Source organism: Papaver somniferum, chromosome 5 (assembly GCF_003573695.1).
Source record: "Papaver somniferum cultivar HN1 chromosome 5, ASM357369v1, whole genome shotgun sequence".
In the NCBI taxonomy this organism is placed as follows: domain Eukaryota; kingdom Viridiplantae; phylum Streptophyta; class Magnoliopsida; order Ranunculales; family Papaveraceae; genus Papaver; species Papaver somniferum.
This window is the reverse complement of record NC_039362.1, coordinates 125,673,558-125,691,315: the sequence shown is the minus strand read 5'-3', so window position 1 is coordinate 125,691,315 and position 17,758 is coordinate 125,673,558. Positions and strand designations below refer to the sequence as shown.

At 35.4% G+C, this 17,758-nt stretch overlaps 1 protein-coding gene and 1 long non-coding RNA gene across 4 annotated transcripts; both read left to right on the top strand.

The window, feature by feature from the left end:
* The first annotated feature begins 230 nt into the window (after positions 1–230).
* On the top strand, positions 231–2,059 carry LOC113277776. Of its 2 annotated transcripts, none has more exons than XR_003325139.1 (4): positions 231–619; positions 801–1,028; positions 1,139–1,262; positions 2,006–2,059. It is a non-coding gene; the product is annotated as an uncharacterized LOC113277776 (long non-coding RNA). The 2 variants fall into 2 exon arrangements; XR_003325138.1 differs by having other exon boundaries at positions 801–1,042.
* A 7,795-nt stretch (positions 2,060–9,854) lies between these two features.
* On the top strand, positions 9,855–15,423 carry LOC113282622 (receptor-like protein kinase). 2 transcript variants are annotated; one of them, XM_026531666.1, is made up of 5 exons: positions 9,855–12,015; positions 12,133–12,927; positions 13,297–13,937; positions 14,062–14,124; positions 14,794–15,423. In XM_026531666.1, the coding sequence occupies exons 1-3, from the start codon at positions 9,975–9,977 to the stop codon at positions 13,638–13,640; spliced, it is 3,180 nt and encodes a 1,059-aa protein (XP_026387451.1). In that variant the 5' UTR covers positions 9,855–9,974; the 3' UTR covers positions 13,641–13,937; positions 14,062–14,124; positions 14,794–15,423. The 2 variants fall into 2 exon arrangements, with proteins under 2 accessions (XP_026387451.1, XP_026387450.1); XM_026531665.1 differs by having other exon boundaries at positions 9,855–12,927.
* Positions 15,424–17,758: the final 2,335 nt, after the last annotated feature.

The following is a 17,758-nucleotide window of genomic DNA, read 5'->3' as shown; positions in this document are numbered from 1 at the left end:
CCATGAAGCACACAAGATGCACCCGAGTGCATAACGTATGTGGAAATTGAATTATTGTCCCTCCTTCTGATGGACTTCAAAAATATCCTTATCTCACTATAAATATATCCATATCCATCTATAAGTCCATCAAGGGTCCACTAATTTTTTTCATCTTTCCAAAGTTACCCTCCCTATCATCTATTCCTTCTTTATCCATCGATGAATTTCCCCGAAACATTAAAAGTCTATTCATCTCCACTGTCATCATCTTCATCGCCACCATCACCATCTGCATCTCCTACCACCACGAAAAATCCATCGAACCAAACTCCGCCACCATCATCTCTGGTACCACCTCCTACTCCATTGGCTCTACATATTCCATAATCAGCTCCATCACTACTTACAAAAACTTAAATCTGGTGATGAATCAACGAGAAAATGGTCTTAAAAACCTAATTTTGAGAATTAGATCATTAGATTCATTTTGGGTTCAACTCGATCCGGCTTGAAGAACCTAAAATCGATGATAACAACGTTAGTTCTTAAAGAAGTTTATGTATTAATTGGGATGAGATGACCGAAATCGTCATCAATAATTGGATCTGTAGATTCAATCATCAAAATAGATTAAAAGGTAAGCTTTATCTCTGATTTTCATTGTAATTAGTGTTGATAATTAATCTTTGAATTTCAAAATGTGAAGAAGAAAAAATTAAAATGATAAATTTAAGATGTATGGAAGATAAAATTTTTTGGTTAATTTGATGATTTATGCATAGATTTTTGCAATTTGTGCTTAACAATTTCTATGTAAGGTGGTGGTGGTGGTGTTGGCGGCGGTTGTCAGGAGATGATGTTGGTGGTAATTATTTCATGATGCCAAAGAAAAAAGGTAACAAATGATGGTGTTGGGGATGATTTTATGGGTTCGATATGTCATCACAGTGTAACTAACGATATTGTTGGTGGTGGTGGACTTGGTGTTGGAAGATAAATTGGAAGTGATACTGGTTGTAGCGGAGGATTAGGTGGTGGAGCATGAGGTACTTATGTGGTGGTATGATAAGTATCTAGTTTATATTGAGTTGGTTTGCATTTTTGACTTAATTTCTAAAATTTAGTGCAATATCATAGTTTTGATTTTACTGTGCAGGCATTGTGATCAACTGATGCTTCCTTTAAGTCTATATATGTATCGATTGGCCACTGATAGCTTGATAGTGGAATTAATTGTGTGAAGTACCTGCAAGTATCGAGTTCCAGTATCTGTACGTTAGGTAACTTTTACCTCGACTACTACAATATGGAGTTTTCGTTACCTCAACGATAGTAAACACTCATAAGCCGAAAGACAAACTCGTAGCTTTAGTTTGGGTACTGCATGTTGGCATTGGTTTTTCTCTCAATTATTATAGATTGTTTATATTTTTCTTCCTAGATAAACAAAAATGAACAATAGAGAGATCCATAGTTTATTTCTTTGTTCACTCATCTTTGTTGCTAAATGAAAATTAGAGTTTGTAGAATGGCGACATTTTTGTTGTTGCATTTGGATTGCTAGTATCAGTTTGCAAATAAAAGGATGACCATTTAAAATGAAGGGTACATTTGAATTGCTAGTATTAATTTTGTAGAATGTGAACATTCTTGTTATTTGTTTATGGTTTTAAATGACGGGATCTTATTTTGTTGTTTTCCAACATTTTGAAATGATTTAGCATTACCATTTTTCCATGTATATCTTTGGACTTCGGTTTTTATGGGATCAACTATGATTGTTAATCCATTTATGGGATCAACTCTTGTTGTTGACGCAATTTTTAATTGGATCTACTACTGTTGTTGATCCCATTTATTGGATCAACTTTTGTTGTTGACCCAATTTTTTATGGGATCAACTACTGTTGTTGATCCTTTCAACTCCTATTGTTGACAATATTTCCTTTGGATAAGTATAATCATGCTTATAGTTTAAATCATGTAATTTTCTTCTAATGTTGAACTTGTGGTGCAATAGCAGCATGACTGCCTCCATGTCAGATGATGCATGTTCGAATCACGCCAAGTTCACTCCATTTACATGGATCAACTTCTACCGTTGGTTCTATTTTTATTTGGATCAACTACTGTTGTTGATACAAAAATATTTGAACCAGTGGTGGCGGAGGTGGCGGTGGCGGCGGACTAGTGGTGGTGGGGGAGGACTAGTGGTGGTGGCGGCGACAGACTAGTGGTGGTGGAGGACTGTTGGTGGTGTAATGGCGGTGGTGAAGGAGTGGTGGTGGAATATTAGTGGTGGTGGCGGTTGGTAGGTGGTGGTTGTTGAAAGGTGGTGGTGGAATGGTAGTTAAATGTTGGTGGTGGTGGTGCTAGTTGTGGTGGTGAAGTGGTAGAGGAAGAAATTTGTTCCATTTTGAAATTAAAAAAAAATTATATGGGTGAGGGTATTAAGGTAATCAAATTTTAAATGGATAAGGTTATTAAAAAGTAGGGACATATTTATTGTTGTATAAGGATATATTTATTGGATATCAAAAGTAGGGACATATAAATAATGTACCCGTAACGTATATTCTGACAGAAAATAAGTTTTTGTCCTATTTGCATCGAAGTGCATAACTTTTTGTTCTTCCTCTTATATTTGTTCCTTAATATATGTTTTTTATGGTGATTTATTGCTCGAAATCATGAACTAGTGATTTTGGTTGTGTATAATATATTTTGTAGGTGATTACTAGGATAAACATAGATTTATCCACGATGTACACAAGATGCACCTGAATGCATAATGTATGTTCTGACAAGAAATAGGTTTTGGGCAGGTTGCACCTGAGTACATAATGCATATTCTTACATGAAATAAATTTTGGCCAGGTTACAATTGGGTGCATAATGCATATTTTTATACGAAATAAATTGGTTAGGTTGCACTTGGGTGCATAATGCATATTTTTATAGGAAATAAATTTTGGCCAAGTTGCACTTGGGTGCATAATGTACCCTCAGTTTGGTTTCAAATTAAAAAAAAATCGAATTTCATATCAACAATGGATCTTATTTTGTAGATTTTTTCGAACCCTTTCCAAAAATATAGATTTATTAAAATACGACTTATATTTTGGAAGTTAAGACCTTTCTCGTTATTAATTTTAAATTGGAGAGAGAGAAAATGATAAGATAAAAAAATAAAATTAAAAGTAAAGGGCATATCTGAGTGAATCTTTTTGTATCATTTTTAACTAGACATATAATTTAGCAGTTCATTACTCACATGCTTTATGATTTTTGGGCATATGATCCATTTTCCGGAAAAATGATAGCAGGGCAAGGTGTTGGATTGAGTTACCCCATCTATTTTCGTCCTATTACCATCCTTATCAGGACGATCAGGTGTTAGTTTATGGAGACCAAAGTTTATTTGTTATGTTTAAATAAGAATTTAATCCATGAGAGTTACATGTATTAGGGAGGATCCATGGACAATCTTATATGGACATTATCCATACAAGATTGAACCAATTTTTCTTTAGCGTCCAAATGACGATGAATTTGAACCCAATATTTTGATGATATGCTCATCTTGTTAAACTGTAGATCCATACCAAATATGAGCACAATTTGATATACCAAAGCTCACCATCTACCGATTTTAATTTCGACCTTTAATGTTCAACGGTTGATTTTCAAAGTGGCAGATGGTGGAGTTATTTGTTTCGGATTGTGCTTATTTTTAGTAGGAATCTAGAGTTCAATAAAAGTAACATATAATCAAAATATTGGGCTCAAATTCATTGTCATTTGGACTCTAAAGAAAAATTAGTTCGATCTTGTATGGATAGTGTCCATGGATTCTCTCTCTTCATATATTGGCTAAAGTTTGTGGTTAAAGTAGAAATGAATATGGAATCTTTACATTTATCGTATACCACTTCATAACTTGGTATCCATCACAAAATGTTTATACCCAATTTAGTGTTTGTTAAAAAATTCTTGTATTCGATCGAATATTTGAACTACCATAGATGGTCTAAAACTAGACCAACTATGTTTCAACCACACATTATTCTTGCCAATCATGCACCTTCGCTCATTAATTTTTCACTACAACAAAAATAACATCCACTTTGGTTCAGCAACAAGCCGATGATATAGAATTGTAACCGTTTTGTGCCAAATATTTTCTACAATTAATTTTTTGATGTAGAATAAAATGGTTGATCGTCCCAATAGAGAAGTTATTCGAATGGTGTACAATATTTGGTAGAAGCATGCCATTTTGAATCCTCATCCATATCTATATACTCACAATACTAACCTGGACAAATGAACTCTTCGCTTTCATTTGCACAAAGATAATTTATACTAAGAACAAACCAATGAAATTCACTAACTCAATACAGGAAGGAAGATGCCCATTGTTGGACAAATGTGAATACTCCAAATTCTATGGAAAATAAACTAGGAACTTGACCATGGAGCATATGAGGATTTTTGTGACCATAAATCGGAATCAAACCTGTGACCTCATAGTCAAATCTGAACTATTGCTAACATATTTTATTAGTTTCAAGATCTCTTTGGTTACTGTAAAATATCGTTGAATACTTTTTTTTTTTTTTCGAACTTAGTGTTTTTATAATATAAAAACATGTACATACATGTTCATGGCTTTGCCGGTAATAATTCAAGAAAAGAAAAAAGAATTGAACATAGAAACTAAAAGACGAGAATAAGAATGTTGAACGGAAAATCTAATATCAAGATTGCACAATTACTAATCAAAATAGAGTTCATGCTCCATTTATAAAAGTAACATTCTTTTTAATTCAGAAAACTCGAAATTCCAGTGCTACAAACTATGTTACTTGTCTTACATATTATAAAAATATAATGACACGTTGGTAACATATACAAAGGATTTGACCTGTTTAACGCCAAACAATTAATCTTCATTGGTGTTTAATGGAAATGTAACTAAACTTATAGTAAATATCAAAAAATGAAGACAAGGAAATCAATATCTCTCATACTACATAAAAATTTGGACAATTGTCTATAATAAAACTAATTAATGATCATACTAATAAAATATTATAATAATTTTCGGGTAGAAGTGTAAACTTGGTATAATTATTAACAAAGAATACAAATATGATAAATAAAATTTAGTCAAGAGTCAACTAAAGTCTCAAGTATTTCGAATTACGCGGTCTCATGTGATCTTTTATTGGCCAAAATGACAAACCGGGAAATCAAATATTATTAAAAAAAAAAATTGAGGTCTAAAACCCTTAGAAATCCTAGAAAAAATAGCTAAAACCCTAAATAATACGATTTCTCTACCCCCTCTCTCTCTATTTTAGAACAGTTCAGAAAATTTTTGAACGATGGAAAAACTGACAACCCATTCATTAGATGAAGAAACAACAGCTAAAGTCCTTCGTCGGGTACACATAAATGTCTCACCTTTTTTTTGCCTTTATTGTGTACAACTTCCAATTTATTTCAATAAAAATGATTTTGTTTTGTTTTTTGTTTTTAATTTGTAGGTAGAGTTTTATTTCAGTGATAGTAATCTACCCGGAGATGGGTTTCTCAAGAACTCAATCACTGAGAGTGAAGATGGAAGTATCCTTTACAGTTTCTAGGTCTCTTAATTAGTTGTATTTTTTTTTACGTGTTTCATAATTTCTTTTTGGTTTTGTTTGATCCTTGACTGTAAATTTTGGTGATCAGCGCTCTGATTTGTTCTTTCTCCCGGATGAGAAATCATTTGGGTTTAGCGGGGGATGTAAAATCGGAAGATACAATTAAGTCTGTAGTTGAGTACTCAGGAAATCAACTGTCTTAAGGGTTTCTGAAGATGGTGGTTTTTGCAATATTTTGGTTTTCATCTGTTCTAGATAATAATTTTTATGGTTGTTTCATTTTATTTTATTTTATTTTTTGTATTATCAGGGAATAAGGTTGGTAGGAGTATTGAGCTTTGTAAATTGTTTAATGTTAAAAATTTAAAGACCGAGGTGGCCAATTAAATGATACCCCAGTTCATGTGTCAAGTATACACGAAAAACTTTTCTATTACTTAAACGTTACATCATTAATTTGTCTAATTTAAATTTAGATTCACCAATTATAAACACTCCCTTTTTAACAAAAAATTGGGATCAAACATGTGACCTCAAGGTCTAATTCTAAATCTAAATCTGCCTCATACAAATGCTCTATGGATACAGGTAGATGACATCTATATGATCTGTTACATCTGTTTGGTAGAAGCCAACATTTCCCATATGTATGGTTTTATTACATGTTTTTCACGATAACCGGTCACATGACTTTCATATAAAAACACAATAATTAACTTAAATAATATAAAATAGTCACTAGCAAAATATATTAATGAGACTAATAAGGATACAAACTATTTGTATATCATAATTCTAGGAGAATAAACCAACTGTATACTTCTGAAGCTACATTCACCCCTTTATGCCTAAGCATAAAAAGAGTATGTATGGATTCTGAAAGGAAGTCCATGGCAAAATTTTACCTTAGGAGGAATTTGACGTTTCCATGGGAATTTCTGAACATTGTAGATGCTACATTCCTCCAGCTTTATCTCATAACATTTCTGCACATTGTAATAACCATTGTAGGAAAACACATGATCACCATACACAAATTCCGGAACATGACCTAATTCATTAAACAATAAGTTTCACTTTATTTGCTCAGCAACAATCATATTTCTTCTAGTTTTACAATGTAGTCTACCATTACTAACCATTTTAGTTATAGAAGCATTCTTGTCCTTATAGACTTTAAATGCTGCAGGATATCTATCTTTAAGAGGGTCAATAGTACACCAGTTATCTAACCAAAACCTCATAGCGTTCCCATTATTCACCTGAAACTGACCACACTTGTGCCGAATCAAATAACTTTTCTTCAAAATGTTTTTCCACAAGTCCATCTCTCGAGGCAGAGAATCATCCACACGAAAGAAGACATCCCACTTTCTTTTAAACTTTTATTGCATAATATTCCTTCACGATGCATTTTTTTCTTCTAATGTATCTCCAAATCCACTTAGAAAGCAAAACCAAATAAACGAGCTTTAGATTCTTTACATTCAAACCACCATTTCTTCTTAGGAGTACAAATTTTCTTCCAAAACACCTGACACATTTCCTTTACCATATTATAATCGACTTTGAACTACGAACAAAAATTTGAAAATGGTTCAGAGAAAAACAAAAATAAAAGAATCTAATCCCGTCTAGCAAGGCATATTTAATAAAAAAGGTCACGACGTCCGGTCTGTGCCAATTTACATTGGCTATTGATCTTCGGTTATCTGCTTGATATGAAAACTTTTAAACTGTGGCTAATAGTATGGGAATGGAATGCATGCGCATTCTAAATATCCAGAGTAAAATCTGTTTGGACTCTCTCTGCAGTCTTCTTCAGTGTCCACAACACCACTTGTTAGCGGAAGAATACCTAACATAAATCTACGACAATTTGGGACCATACGGTTTCGTCTTTTTCAAATCAAATTGTTTAAATTGACTCCATGGGTATGATATACCCTCGTATAACTGGTTTCGAATCCGATAAAAAAAACTAACATAATTTTACTCTTAGCAAAAAATAAATAAATAAAATCCAAGAAAAAAATAAATAAAATCTTAACATCAGATTATTCTTAGCGAGTTTACTCATGGCTACCCAACACAAGTATATTCTCAAAAAAAGAATACCTAACAGATGTTTGATCGAGAAAATAAAGACTGGAGAAGTCAAAAAGGAAAAGAACTACTTTGATAAGAAAACACGTTGATCTTTGGAACTTATTCATGGTGTTCTCGATGAAAAAAAATGAAGGTAATATTAAAGAAAAAATATGTACATCCCAGGAAGGTTCAAACACTTATATTACAAGTGAAAAACAGACTCCCAATTGAACACTTACATTACACATGAAGTACAAACTCCCGATGAACAAGATAGATTTTACATCAATGTCTTTAAAAAAAATTTTGGTCATGAAACCAAAGAACAATAATCTTCTTTATATAGCATAACTATTTCATATCTTAATTTATGCCTAACACCAGATCATTTATGTCCCTCTGTAAGTGGCAAAGCACATCATAATTCATCTTCTCCCAAACATCTTTGGACCTTTCTCTCAACTTATAGTGGAACCGAAACTTCAGGTAGTCGAAACAAAGTTGCAGCATAATCCATTCCATTTTATAGGCTCATATAACAGGTATTCAAACATCATAAGAGTAAGTGCACGTCACAAGCATATGGTCTACCGTTTCAATTTTTTGCTGACACAAATGACATACTTATGAAGCTATATTCGTCCCTCTTAGCCTGAGCATAGCAAGACTAGGGATATTATTATGAAAGTAAGTCCATCGAAAAAAACTTACTTTAGGACGAATATGATGTTTCTATAAGAATTTCTGAAAAATTGCAGACGCTACTTTCCTCCAGCTGCTTTCATAACATTTCTGCACATTGTAATTACTGTTGTAGGAAAGCACATGTTCACCATCTGCAAATTCTGGAACATGACCTAATCCATTACACAGTAAGTTTCATTTCTTTTGTTTAGCAACGAGCATATTCCTTCTAGTATTACAATGTAGTCTACCATTACTATAACAACTTCAGCTATAGAAACATTTTTTTTTATAGACTTAAAATGTTGTAGGACATCCATCTTTGAGAAGGTCATTAGTACACCAATTATCTAACCAAAACCTCACGGCCTTCCAGCTATTCACCTGAAACTCATACTTGTTCTGAATCAAAGAACTTGTCTTTAAAATGCTTTTTCATCCCTCCCCTGAGACAAAGAATCGTCCAAAGGCAGGAAGGATGTTCAATCTTCCTCCACAATGCATTTGTTTCTCTAGTGTATCTCCAAATCAACTTAGAAATCAAAGTCAAATTAATGAGCTTCAGATTCTCTACACTGAAACCACCATTCTCCTTAGGAGTAGAGATTTCATTCCAAGACACCTAAAACATTTTGTTGACAATATTATAAGCGACCTTAAACTACGAATAAAAATTAAAAATGGTTAACAAAAAAAAAACAATCTTATCATACCTGGCAACGCATGGTTAATAAAAAAATCCGCGATGTTCAGTTTGACCCAATTTTACACTGACTAAAACTAACGGAGATTAACGCAGTTAGGAATTAAACTCCCAAGTTATAGGTTAGGGATTCAAAAACTTACTTTCCACCGACTATTGATCCTTCCAGTGTATCTGATTAATATGAAAGAAAAAGAAAAACTAAATAAAATCTTAGCAAGTTTACTCATGACTACCTATCACAAACCTAACAAGTTTATTATTATTATCCAAAAAAGGAGAGATGCCTAACAGAAGTTTGATTGAGAAAACAAATACCAGAGAAGTCAAAAAGAAAAAGAAAGACTTTGACAAGAATACAATTCTGATCTTCTAAGCAAAAATCTACAAATGGCACTATATTTGTTTGTGAAGGGATAAAGTTATGCGGCGTGCATAGAGAATCCCACTACTGTACCTCAGTGGAGCTAACATGATATGGACTCTAAAAAAAAGCAGTGAAGAGAGTGATCTCCAGTAGACACTTGTCTCCTCGTCGACTAGATTAACTGTGGCAAGGACAGATATCCCTCCACTAGTGCTTCTTCAGCAACTTTGGCCACTTCTGCTTCCGGAAAATTACCACAAATTTGACCCTTGCTAAATAGTAAAACGTGCCAAAATACTATCATTTATTTAAAAATATTAACCACCAAAAACACCAACCGAATATATAAATTTCATTCCCATTCTCATTCTCTCCGTGCTTCTTGTTCTTCTCAGTTCTCACTCACAGCAAAAGACAATTCCAAACAACCAGAATCTTCAGTTTATTTCCACTACCAAAATCTTCTGTTTCTTCATCTTCTTCAGTATCGTCAATCATGGTTAAAGCAGCAGCTCAAGAGGTAATGATAATCTTTCATAAACCACTTCTAAACTCATTCTTATTCTTAATCATCTTCATTTTTCCTTGTATTGTCTCTGCTTTATCACCTGATGGTTTAACTTTACTCTCCCTTTCTCAAAACTGGATTTCATCAACATCATTATCATCTTCGTATAATTCTAATTGGAACTCTACAGATTCAACACCATGTAAGTGGAATGGAATTAAATGTGACCATAAACACAAAATAATCTCACTTACATTAACTAGTTCTAATATTACTGGGCAATTAGGTCATGAAATTGGAAAATTGAGATCTATTGAAACCGTTGATTTGAGTTATAATGATTTCTATGGGGAGATTCCAAGTGAATTAGGTAATTGTAGTGAACTTACTTACATAGATCTATCTTATAACACTTTGAATGGAAGTTTACCTGATAGTTTGAAGAATTTGAGGAAGTTGTCTTATTTGGCAATTTATAATAATTTGTTGAGTGGAGAAATACCAGAATCTTTGTTTATGTTGGAAAATTTGGAATCAGTTCTTCTTTCGTCGAATCAGTTAACTGGTTCGATCTCAAGCAATATAGGTAACATGACGAATCTTAGTTTGTTGTATTTGTATTCGAATAAATTGTCTGGGAATGTACCTTACTCAATTGGTAATTGCACTAAATTGACTGAGATATATTTGAAGGATAACAATTTCACTGGTGTTCTGCCGAAAAGTTTGAGTAATCTTAAGTCGCTGAATGTGTTTGATGTGGGTTCTAACAGTCTAGAAGGTGGGATTTCTGAAGGTTTTGATGGTAGTAATTGCAAGACATTAAGCACATTGGATTTGTCTTCTAACCGTTTTGATGGTGAAATTCCCAGTGAGTTGGGAAATTGTACTAGTTTGCAAGTTTTTTCAGTGGCCGATAATAAATTAACTGGTGGAATCCCGTCATCGATTGGTTTAATGACTGAACTTACTGAACTTTACCTCTCTGAAAATCTTTTATCTGGGAAAATACCAGCTGAGATAGGAAAATGTAGGTCCTTGACACTGTTTGAAGCTAGTTATAACCAGCTTGAAGGGGAAATTCCTAGTGAGTTGGGGCTTTGTAGCAAATTACAGACACTTTATTTGTATGTGAACAAGTTGACTGGGGAGATCCCGTTGAGTATTTGGAAGATTCAAACTCTAGAGAATGTAATTGTTTATAATAACAGCCTTTCTGGTGAATTACCTGTAGAGATGACTGAGCTTCTTCATTTGAAAAATATCTCTCTTTTCAATAACCATTTTTCCGGCATCATACCAGAAAAGTTGGGGATAAACAGTTCTTTATTGGAGCTTGATTTCGTAAATAACAGCTTCTCTGGTGAAATCCCACCGAATCTGTGCTTCGGAAGACAACTGCAAATTCTGAATTTGGGACTGAATCAGCTGCATGGTGACATACCTTCTGATGTCGGTAGCTGTTCTTGTTTGAACAGGTTGAATCTTAAACAAAATAATCTGACCGGGCTCCTTCCGGATTTTGTAAAAAATGCAAGCTTGTCTTTCATGGATTTTAGAGGAAATAGTTTGAGTGGAAAAATTCCTTCAAGTTTGGGTAATCTTATTAAACTGCAAGTTTTAGACCTATCTGGTAACAATTTGCAAGGTTCGTTGCGTCAACAAATCTCGAAGTGTACCAAATTGTATTATCTTGATGTGGGTTTCAACAAATTGAGTGGTCCGATACCATCTGGTTTAAGGAGCTTGACACTATTATCTAACTTGAAACTTCAGGAGAACCAGTTGAATGGAGAAATTCCTGATTTCTTTCCAGAGTTTGAACATCTTTTGGAGTTACAATTGGGTGAAAATTTGTTCAGAGGTTCCATCCCTCGATCATTTGGCAGGTTGCATGACTCGGTTTATGCTTTGAATCTGAGTGGCAATGCACTTACAGGCCAAATTCCTGTAGAGTTGGGGAAGTTGCGCAAACTCCAGAAACTGGATATATCTGTCAACAATATGACAGGAAGTGTGGCACCAATAGGTGAGCTCCTCTCATTAATCGAATTGAATGTTTCATATAATTCTTTCAGTGGCCGAATACCACAGTCACTGATGAAGTTCTTAAACTCTTCTCCGACTTCGTTTTTGGGAAATCCAGGCCTTTGTGTTCATTGTCCGTTGGGATCCGACGTAGCTTGTACTGAGAGTAACAACATTTTGGGTATCTGTGGTGATCAATCAAGAAGCCGCAACAGTCTTAGCAAAGTAAAGATTGTGATCATTGCTATTAGCTCTGTATTTGTCGTCATTGTGGTGGTTCTTGTTTCGGGTTGTATGTTTCTTTCCAAAAGAAAACAAGAAATGAAGGATGAAGTTTCTGATGAAGATGATCAATCACCTCTAATAAGCAAAATTATGAAAGCTACAGAGAATTTGAGTGAGAGATTTGTTATAGGAAGAGGAGCACATGGAATTGTTTACAAGGCATCCATCAGTGAGGAGAATCACTATGCAGTGAAGAAGCTTGATTTTGTAGGCCTTAAGGGAGCAAGTGCAAGTATGATTAGAGAAATTGAAACTGTTGGACAAATAAGACACCGGAATTTGGTAAGGTTGGAAGAAATCTGCATGAGAAAGGATTATGGGCTGATCTTGTACAGGTACATGCAGAATGGTAGTCTATATGATGTTTTGCATGAGATTAGCCCGACTCCCGACATCACATGGGATATTCGCTATAAGATAGCTCTAGGAACCGCTGAAGGATTGTGTTATCTTCACCAGGACTGTCATCCTGCTATTGTGCATCGAGACATCAAGCCTAACAACATACTTTTAGACTCAGAAATGGAAGCCCATATCTCTGACTTCGGCATTGCAAAACTCATGGATCAATCTTCCGCTTCCATCCAATCAATCTCGATTGCGGGTACCACTGGATACATTGCACCAGGTATTAACATATTATTTTTCAAATTCTATTCAGTTAATTGATATATCACTGGATACTTCTGTTCTGCATATAATGCGGTGCCACATTTTAACTACTGAGACACATAAATTTTGTTATAGTTAAAATTTAAGAATGTTGTTACGAAAACATGTTGTGCAGTTTAGAAATGGTTATCTATATAAAGAAGCCTGATTGCTAGCTAAGATGCTATTGAGGTTGCCATGTCAAGGAATGATTGATTCTCCACTCGACCTTTTTCCTTTTTACCTAGGGAGGTCGAATGTGATATTCACTGATTTTGCCATATGTTTGTTTTATATTAATATGCTTTCATGTTCTGAACTTCAAATTTTCAATGATTTTGTGCAGAGAGTGCATATACAATGATAGGGAAACCAGAATCAGATGTTTACAGTTATGGTGTAGTTCTATTTGAATTAATATCTAGAAAGAAGGCTTTAGATGCTTCGTTTCCAGAAGGAATTGACATCGTGAGGTGGGTGAACTCTAGATGGAGTAGTCAGAAATCCATTGATAGCATTGTTGATTCAAGCCTCTTGGATGAAATTGTGGTTTCCTCACTAACTGAAGAAGTTACTAAAGTACTCTTGTTAGCTTTACAATGTACACGAACTGACCCGAATGAGAGACCTACGATGAGAGAGGTAGTGAAGCAGCTAGAAGATGCAAATACCAGGTGGGAAACAAAATGAGAGAAAGGGGAGATCCATTGGTTATGAATTATTGAGTTCAAAACTTGGAGGAATGTGAGACAGACTTCAGTGTATCTAGTGGCATCATTCATTAGTGAGTGAATTTTACTGGGGATGGAGTATTTGCTGATCCTGTGCTCCAGGGAGTTGTTTGCACGTCTCTTGGTTCAGAAATCACGAAGAAAAGACCTAATCTGCTTTGATCTGACATTTTACTCAATGTCGCACAAGTGGTAAACAAAGGCTTATTCCAATTTTCAGGTCTTATCAATCAGTTCTCTCCTCAGTATAATTGTGGTAAGTACAAACTAATTTGTTTTGAAATGCTGATAAAGCTCTTCCTTACTTCTTTCTTTTGGTGGTTTTTTTAGTTGTTCCTCGCATTTTACTTTTATATCTGACGAGTACAATCTTTGTGTAGGCAATTGTTGTGCCAGCTACATGCTTCTTTAAATTGACGAGGAAGCAAGCTACCCAGAGCCAGGTAAATAGATTTCAGAAAGTTTTTTCTTTTCAGTTAAAATACTTAGGATAAGCAAAATCAAAGTTAAGTACTGTATTTGACACCAAAATGATCTTCATTTCCGATGAGTGATGACTACTAGCTAGTACGAATATCATTTCAAGTCTCACTCAGATTAGTTACGCCAGCTGCACTTACCCCAAAACCAAATTAGGCCAAAGTCTTGCTCGGACTGATGTTCGTACTTGAACTTATTTGCTTTGTTTGGTATTTTGACTTTTCCTGCATGATCATTCTCCATTTTGAGTGTGGATTCTTGATTATTATTATTTTTTGTGATTTTAATTCGAAAATGAGAAATTCCATTACAACTACTGTATCTTAAACTGGACAGATGGGAAGGAACAGATTTAAAAAGGTAATGGAGTACATTTTGTGATTCAGGTTGGAATGCACCAATAGTATAGATAATACTAATAGATGTCTTTTCGAGTCTTTTGGTTTAACCTTGCCTGTTGTGGACACCTGTGGCTTAGCGGTTTATAATTTTGTTGGCCAGCAATAGCAAGGTTGCAATTTTTTTTATTGCGTAGATATATTTTGGATTCATGCTATGTTGAATCGCTTTTCATTGGTCTTCTTTTCCCAGTTAGATCCTTTTTGCCAACCCTCTTTGTGTTTATAACGCAGTTATTCTACACCATGAGGTTTGAATCATCAACTGCATCTTACGGCAGCCTGCTTAATCAGCCACAATAACAATTATGCCAGGACCAATCAAAGATCATGCGAAAACAAATGCTTTCTCATTTTCGTCTGATGCTGGCGGCGGTAGTAGTTCTCGCAGATTTGTCGGAGTAAGACAGAGAGACCGTACGGGAGATGGGTGGCTGAGATCAAAGGCTTCTTTCAGAAGGTTAGGTACATTTGACACAGTAGAGGATGGAATGTGTGCCTATGGTAATGCAGACGCTCGCACCAACTTTGAGTTGCTGATGGATAAACTCATCTACTGCCTCTTGTCGCTCTTCCGTCAAAAGTAATACAGCTATGCAGAAATATATGACACCATTCTCCTTTGAGAATGGTATTAGTACTAAAAGCTACTTTAGGATGTGAAATAATTGATGGTGCAGGTATCACGGGGTCATCTGGGGAAGTATAGCTATTTTGCTTGACCCATGCTTTAGCTGTGTATATTTTAATGGGATCTTAGTGCAAAGTCTTTACAAATTTCTTCAAAAGTGTAACCCAGCAGCACAGTGGTTCTGTGAATCAAACTTCACCCACCTGCACTTCAGCCTTATAAATTTACACCAATGCAAACAACTCTTCAATTCTTCAGCGGGAGTCTTTAGCGTTCTTTCACTTCTCTTAACTTCTCAAATGCACCCCATAATGCACTCAAACAATACCATACATTACCAGCATCAACCAAGAACACTTAAAACATGACACAATCATCTCATTTTATTGCATCAAAGGGAAGATATATAAAATTTGTCCACTTAGGGGGAAGATATATAAAATTTGTCCACTTAGGGACTTACGCAGACTTGTTCCTCTTGAACCAAGCCTTAGCCTTACAAAAACTCTCTCAATTTGAGTCTCACACTCTCCTATGTAACTCTGCCGAATTTCTCATGCCTTAGGACTATTTATACAACAGCTTTACTTGCTAAAACCGTGCATAACTGTTGCACACGCAGAGGATAGCCATCTGTCCAATGGAGAAGTTCCATAACCGCCTATAAAGTGCCACCTTGGCCAGTTTCTCTTTAAACTCCGGCCAACACTCAACACCTATTCTAAAGCAGTTACAAACATTCTCCCACGCTTACAAACACCCTCTATAACCGTTCTTCTTTGTCTCGCATCATTGGCATGCTTGTGAAGCTCGTAACCAACTCCTAACTGTCACTTAAGTTGTATTGCACAACTGTTGCGTTTTACTGAACTTAACCTTGATCCAATGCACGGCCATTTTGGCCCTGCCTCCTTCTTGGTCTAAGCTAATGCACCATCAATCCTTGTGCTTCAATTATCAAGGCTTCCTTAAGCTCATTCTAGTTATTCATGCGTCATATGCTTCACTCAGCCAATTTGCTTGACAATAGCAATGCCACTCTTGCATTACTAGCTTGTTTGCATCGTTCAAGCTTTGGCCCTGCCTTGAACTAATGCATAGACCAACTCTTGGCCTATTCTACCTTCTTGCATCACCCTTGAGTTTGGGCCAACTCAGTTCTATGGATATGCCTTAATGCCAACATCACATGTTACGTCTTGCCACTTTGCTTTGTCTTGCCTTTTCCTCAATGAAGCTTCATTGTTTCAGCCAATAAGCTTCATTACTTAGAAAAATGTATTTACAGTGTAGCACTACCTTTGCACTTCGCTGGCCCTGCAGGGTTATGTCATTCTTATCACGTGACAGTCTATGCAGTATGGCGCAATCATTGTCGGATACTGACTTGGCCTGCAACACTGTAACGCACATTCATTGTGCATCACTTGCCTGACCGGTCATAGACCTCCCCACCTAATCCGTTCAACGTCCTCGTTGAACGCGACCCAGTATAAACACTATACTTGTCTTAACCTTCGCTCCCTGCACTTTCACAACCTCTCCTGAAACTCAGCAATCTTTGCTAGCTTTCGCAATATGCCTTAACCAACTTTTCATGCTTTAGTATCAGCAACACTTAACTTACTTCCATGATATTGATCTCATCTACTTGAGGAACCAGTGGAACTTCATCCGACTAAAAGGTATGTGGAGACTTGAACTTATCGATCACTCAAAAGTCTATCTACTCTATCTCCTCCTCTTGAAACAAAGTCGTATAAGTATGATAGTTTTCATACATACACATTTGCTATTTCCAGCCGAGTTTACTCGCCTATATTTTTCTCCAAATATGTGTTGGTAAGCTTTCGCTTTAACCACTTTTCATCTTAACCCGTGATGAAACTCATGATGACGTTTCAATCATGAAAATAGCTTTGATGATGATAGTTGTGAACAACGACTGTTATAACATTATAGAAGAATGTTTCAATGATTGAAATGTAGAGTTGAGATTATGTAACCAACTATGGATATAAGCATATATAGTGTGTTCGCACATTAGTGTATAAATCCATGTGTCGAAAACCAAGTGTGTGCATACCGTATTGGTGAAGGAGACAGGTTGGGTACGCGTACCAGCGGAAGTTTTCGAACCGAAAATTTCTGCTAAGTTTGTAAGTTTGCAAACTGTTAAACCAGTCACCTTAAGTACGCATACCCGTACGCGTACCCATGGAAGTTTTCGACCCGAAAATTTCTGCTGAGTTTCTAAACTCAAATCCGGTAGCTATGGTACATGTACCCGTACGCGTACCCAAGCTGGTTATATTTCTCAAATCGGAAGTTCATGAACTTAAACAATAAATCAATAAGGAATGCAATTTTGCAAACCGCGGCTATATTGTTCATGAATTGATTCAAGTGAATCAAACCGATTTTGTTTCAATTGTGTCTATTCATAAAGACCTAAGCAATTGAACAACTCTTCAACTAGTTCTTATGAGTCATTTGAACTAGTTATGTGAAGAAGATGAAGACGGTTAATATGAAAGTACTCATATGGCTAACCATTGGTTAACTATT

Excerpts from the sequence above, each read along its gene's own strand:
- LOC113282622 (XM_026531665.1), top strand. The coding sequence starts at position 9,975 with ATGGTTAAAGCAGCAGCTCAAGAGGTAATGATAATCTTTCATAAACCA. Across the intron at positions 12,928-13,296 it reads CACTGGATACATTGCACCAG|AGAGTGCATATACAATGATA; the intron begins GTATTAACATAT and ends GATTTTGTGCAG.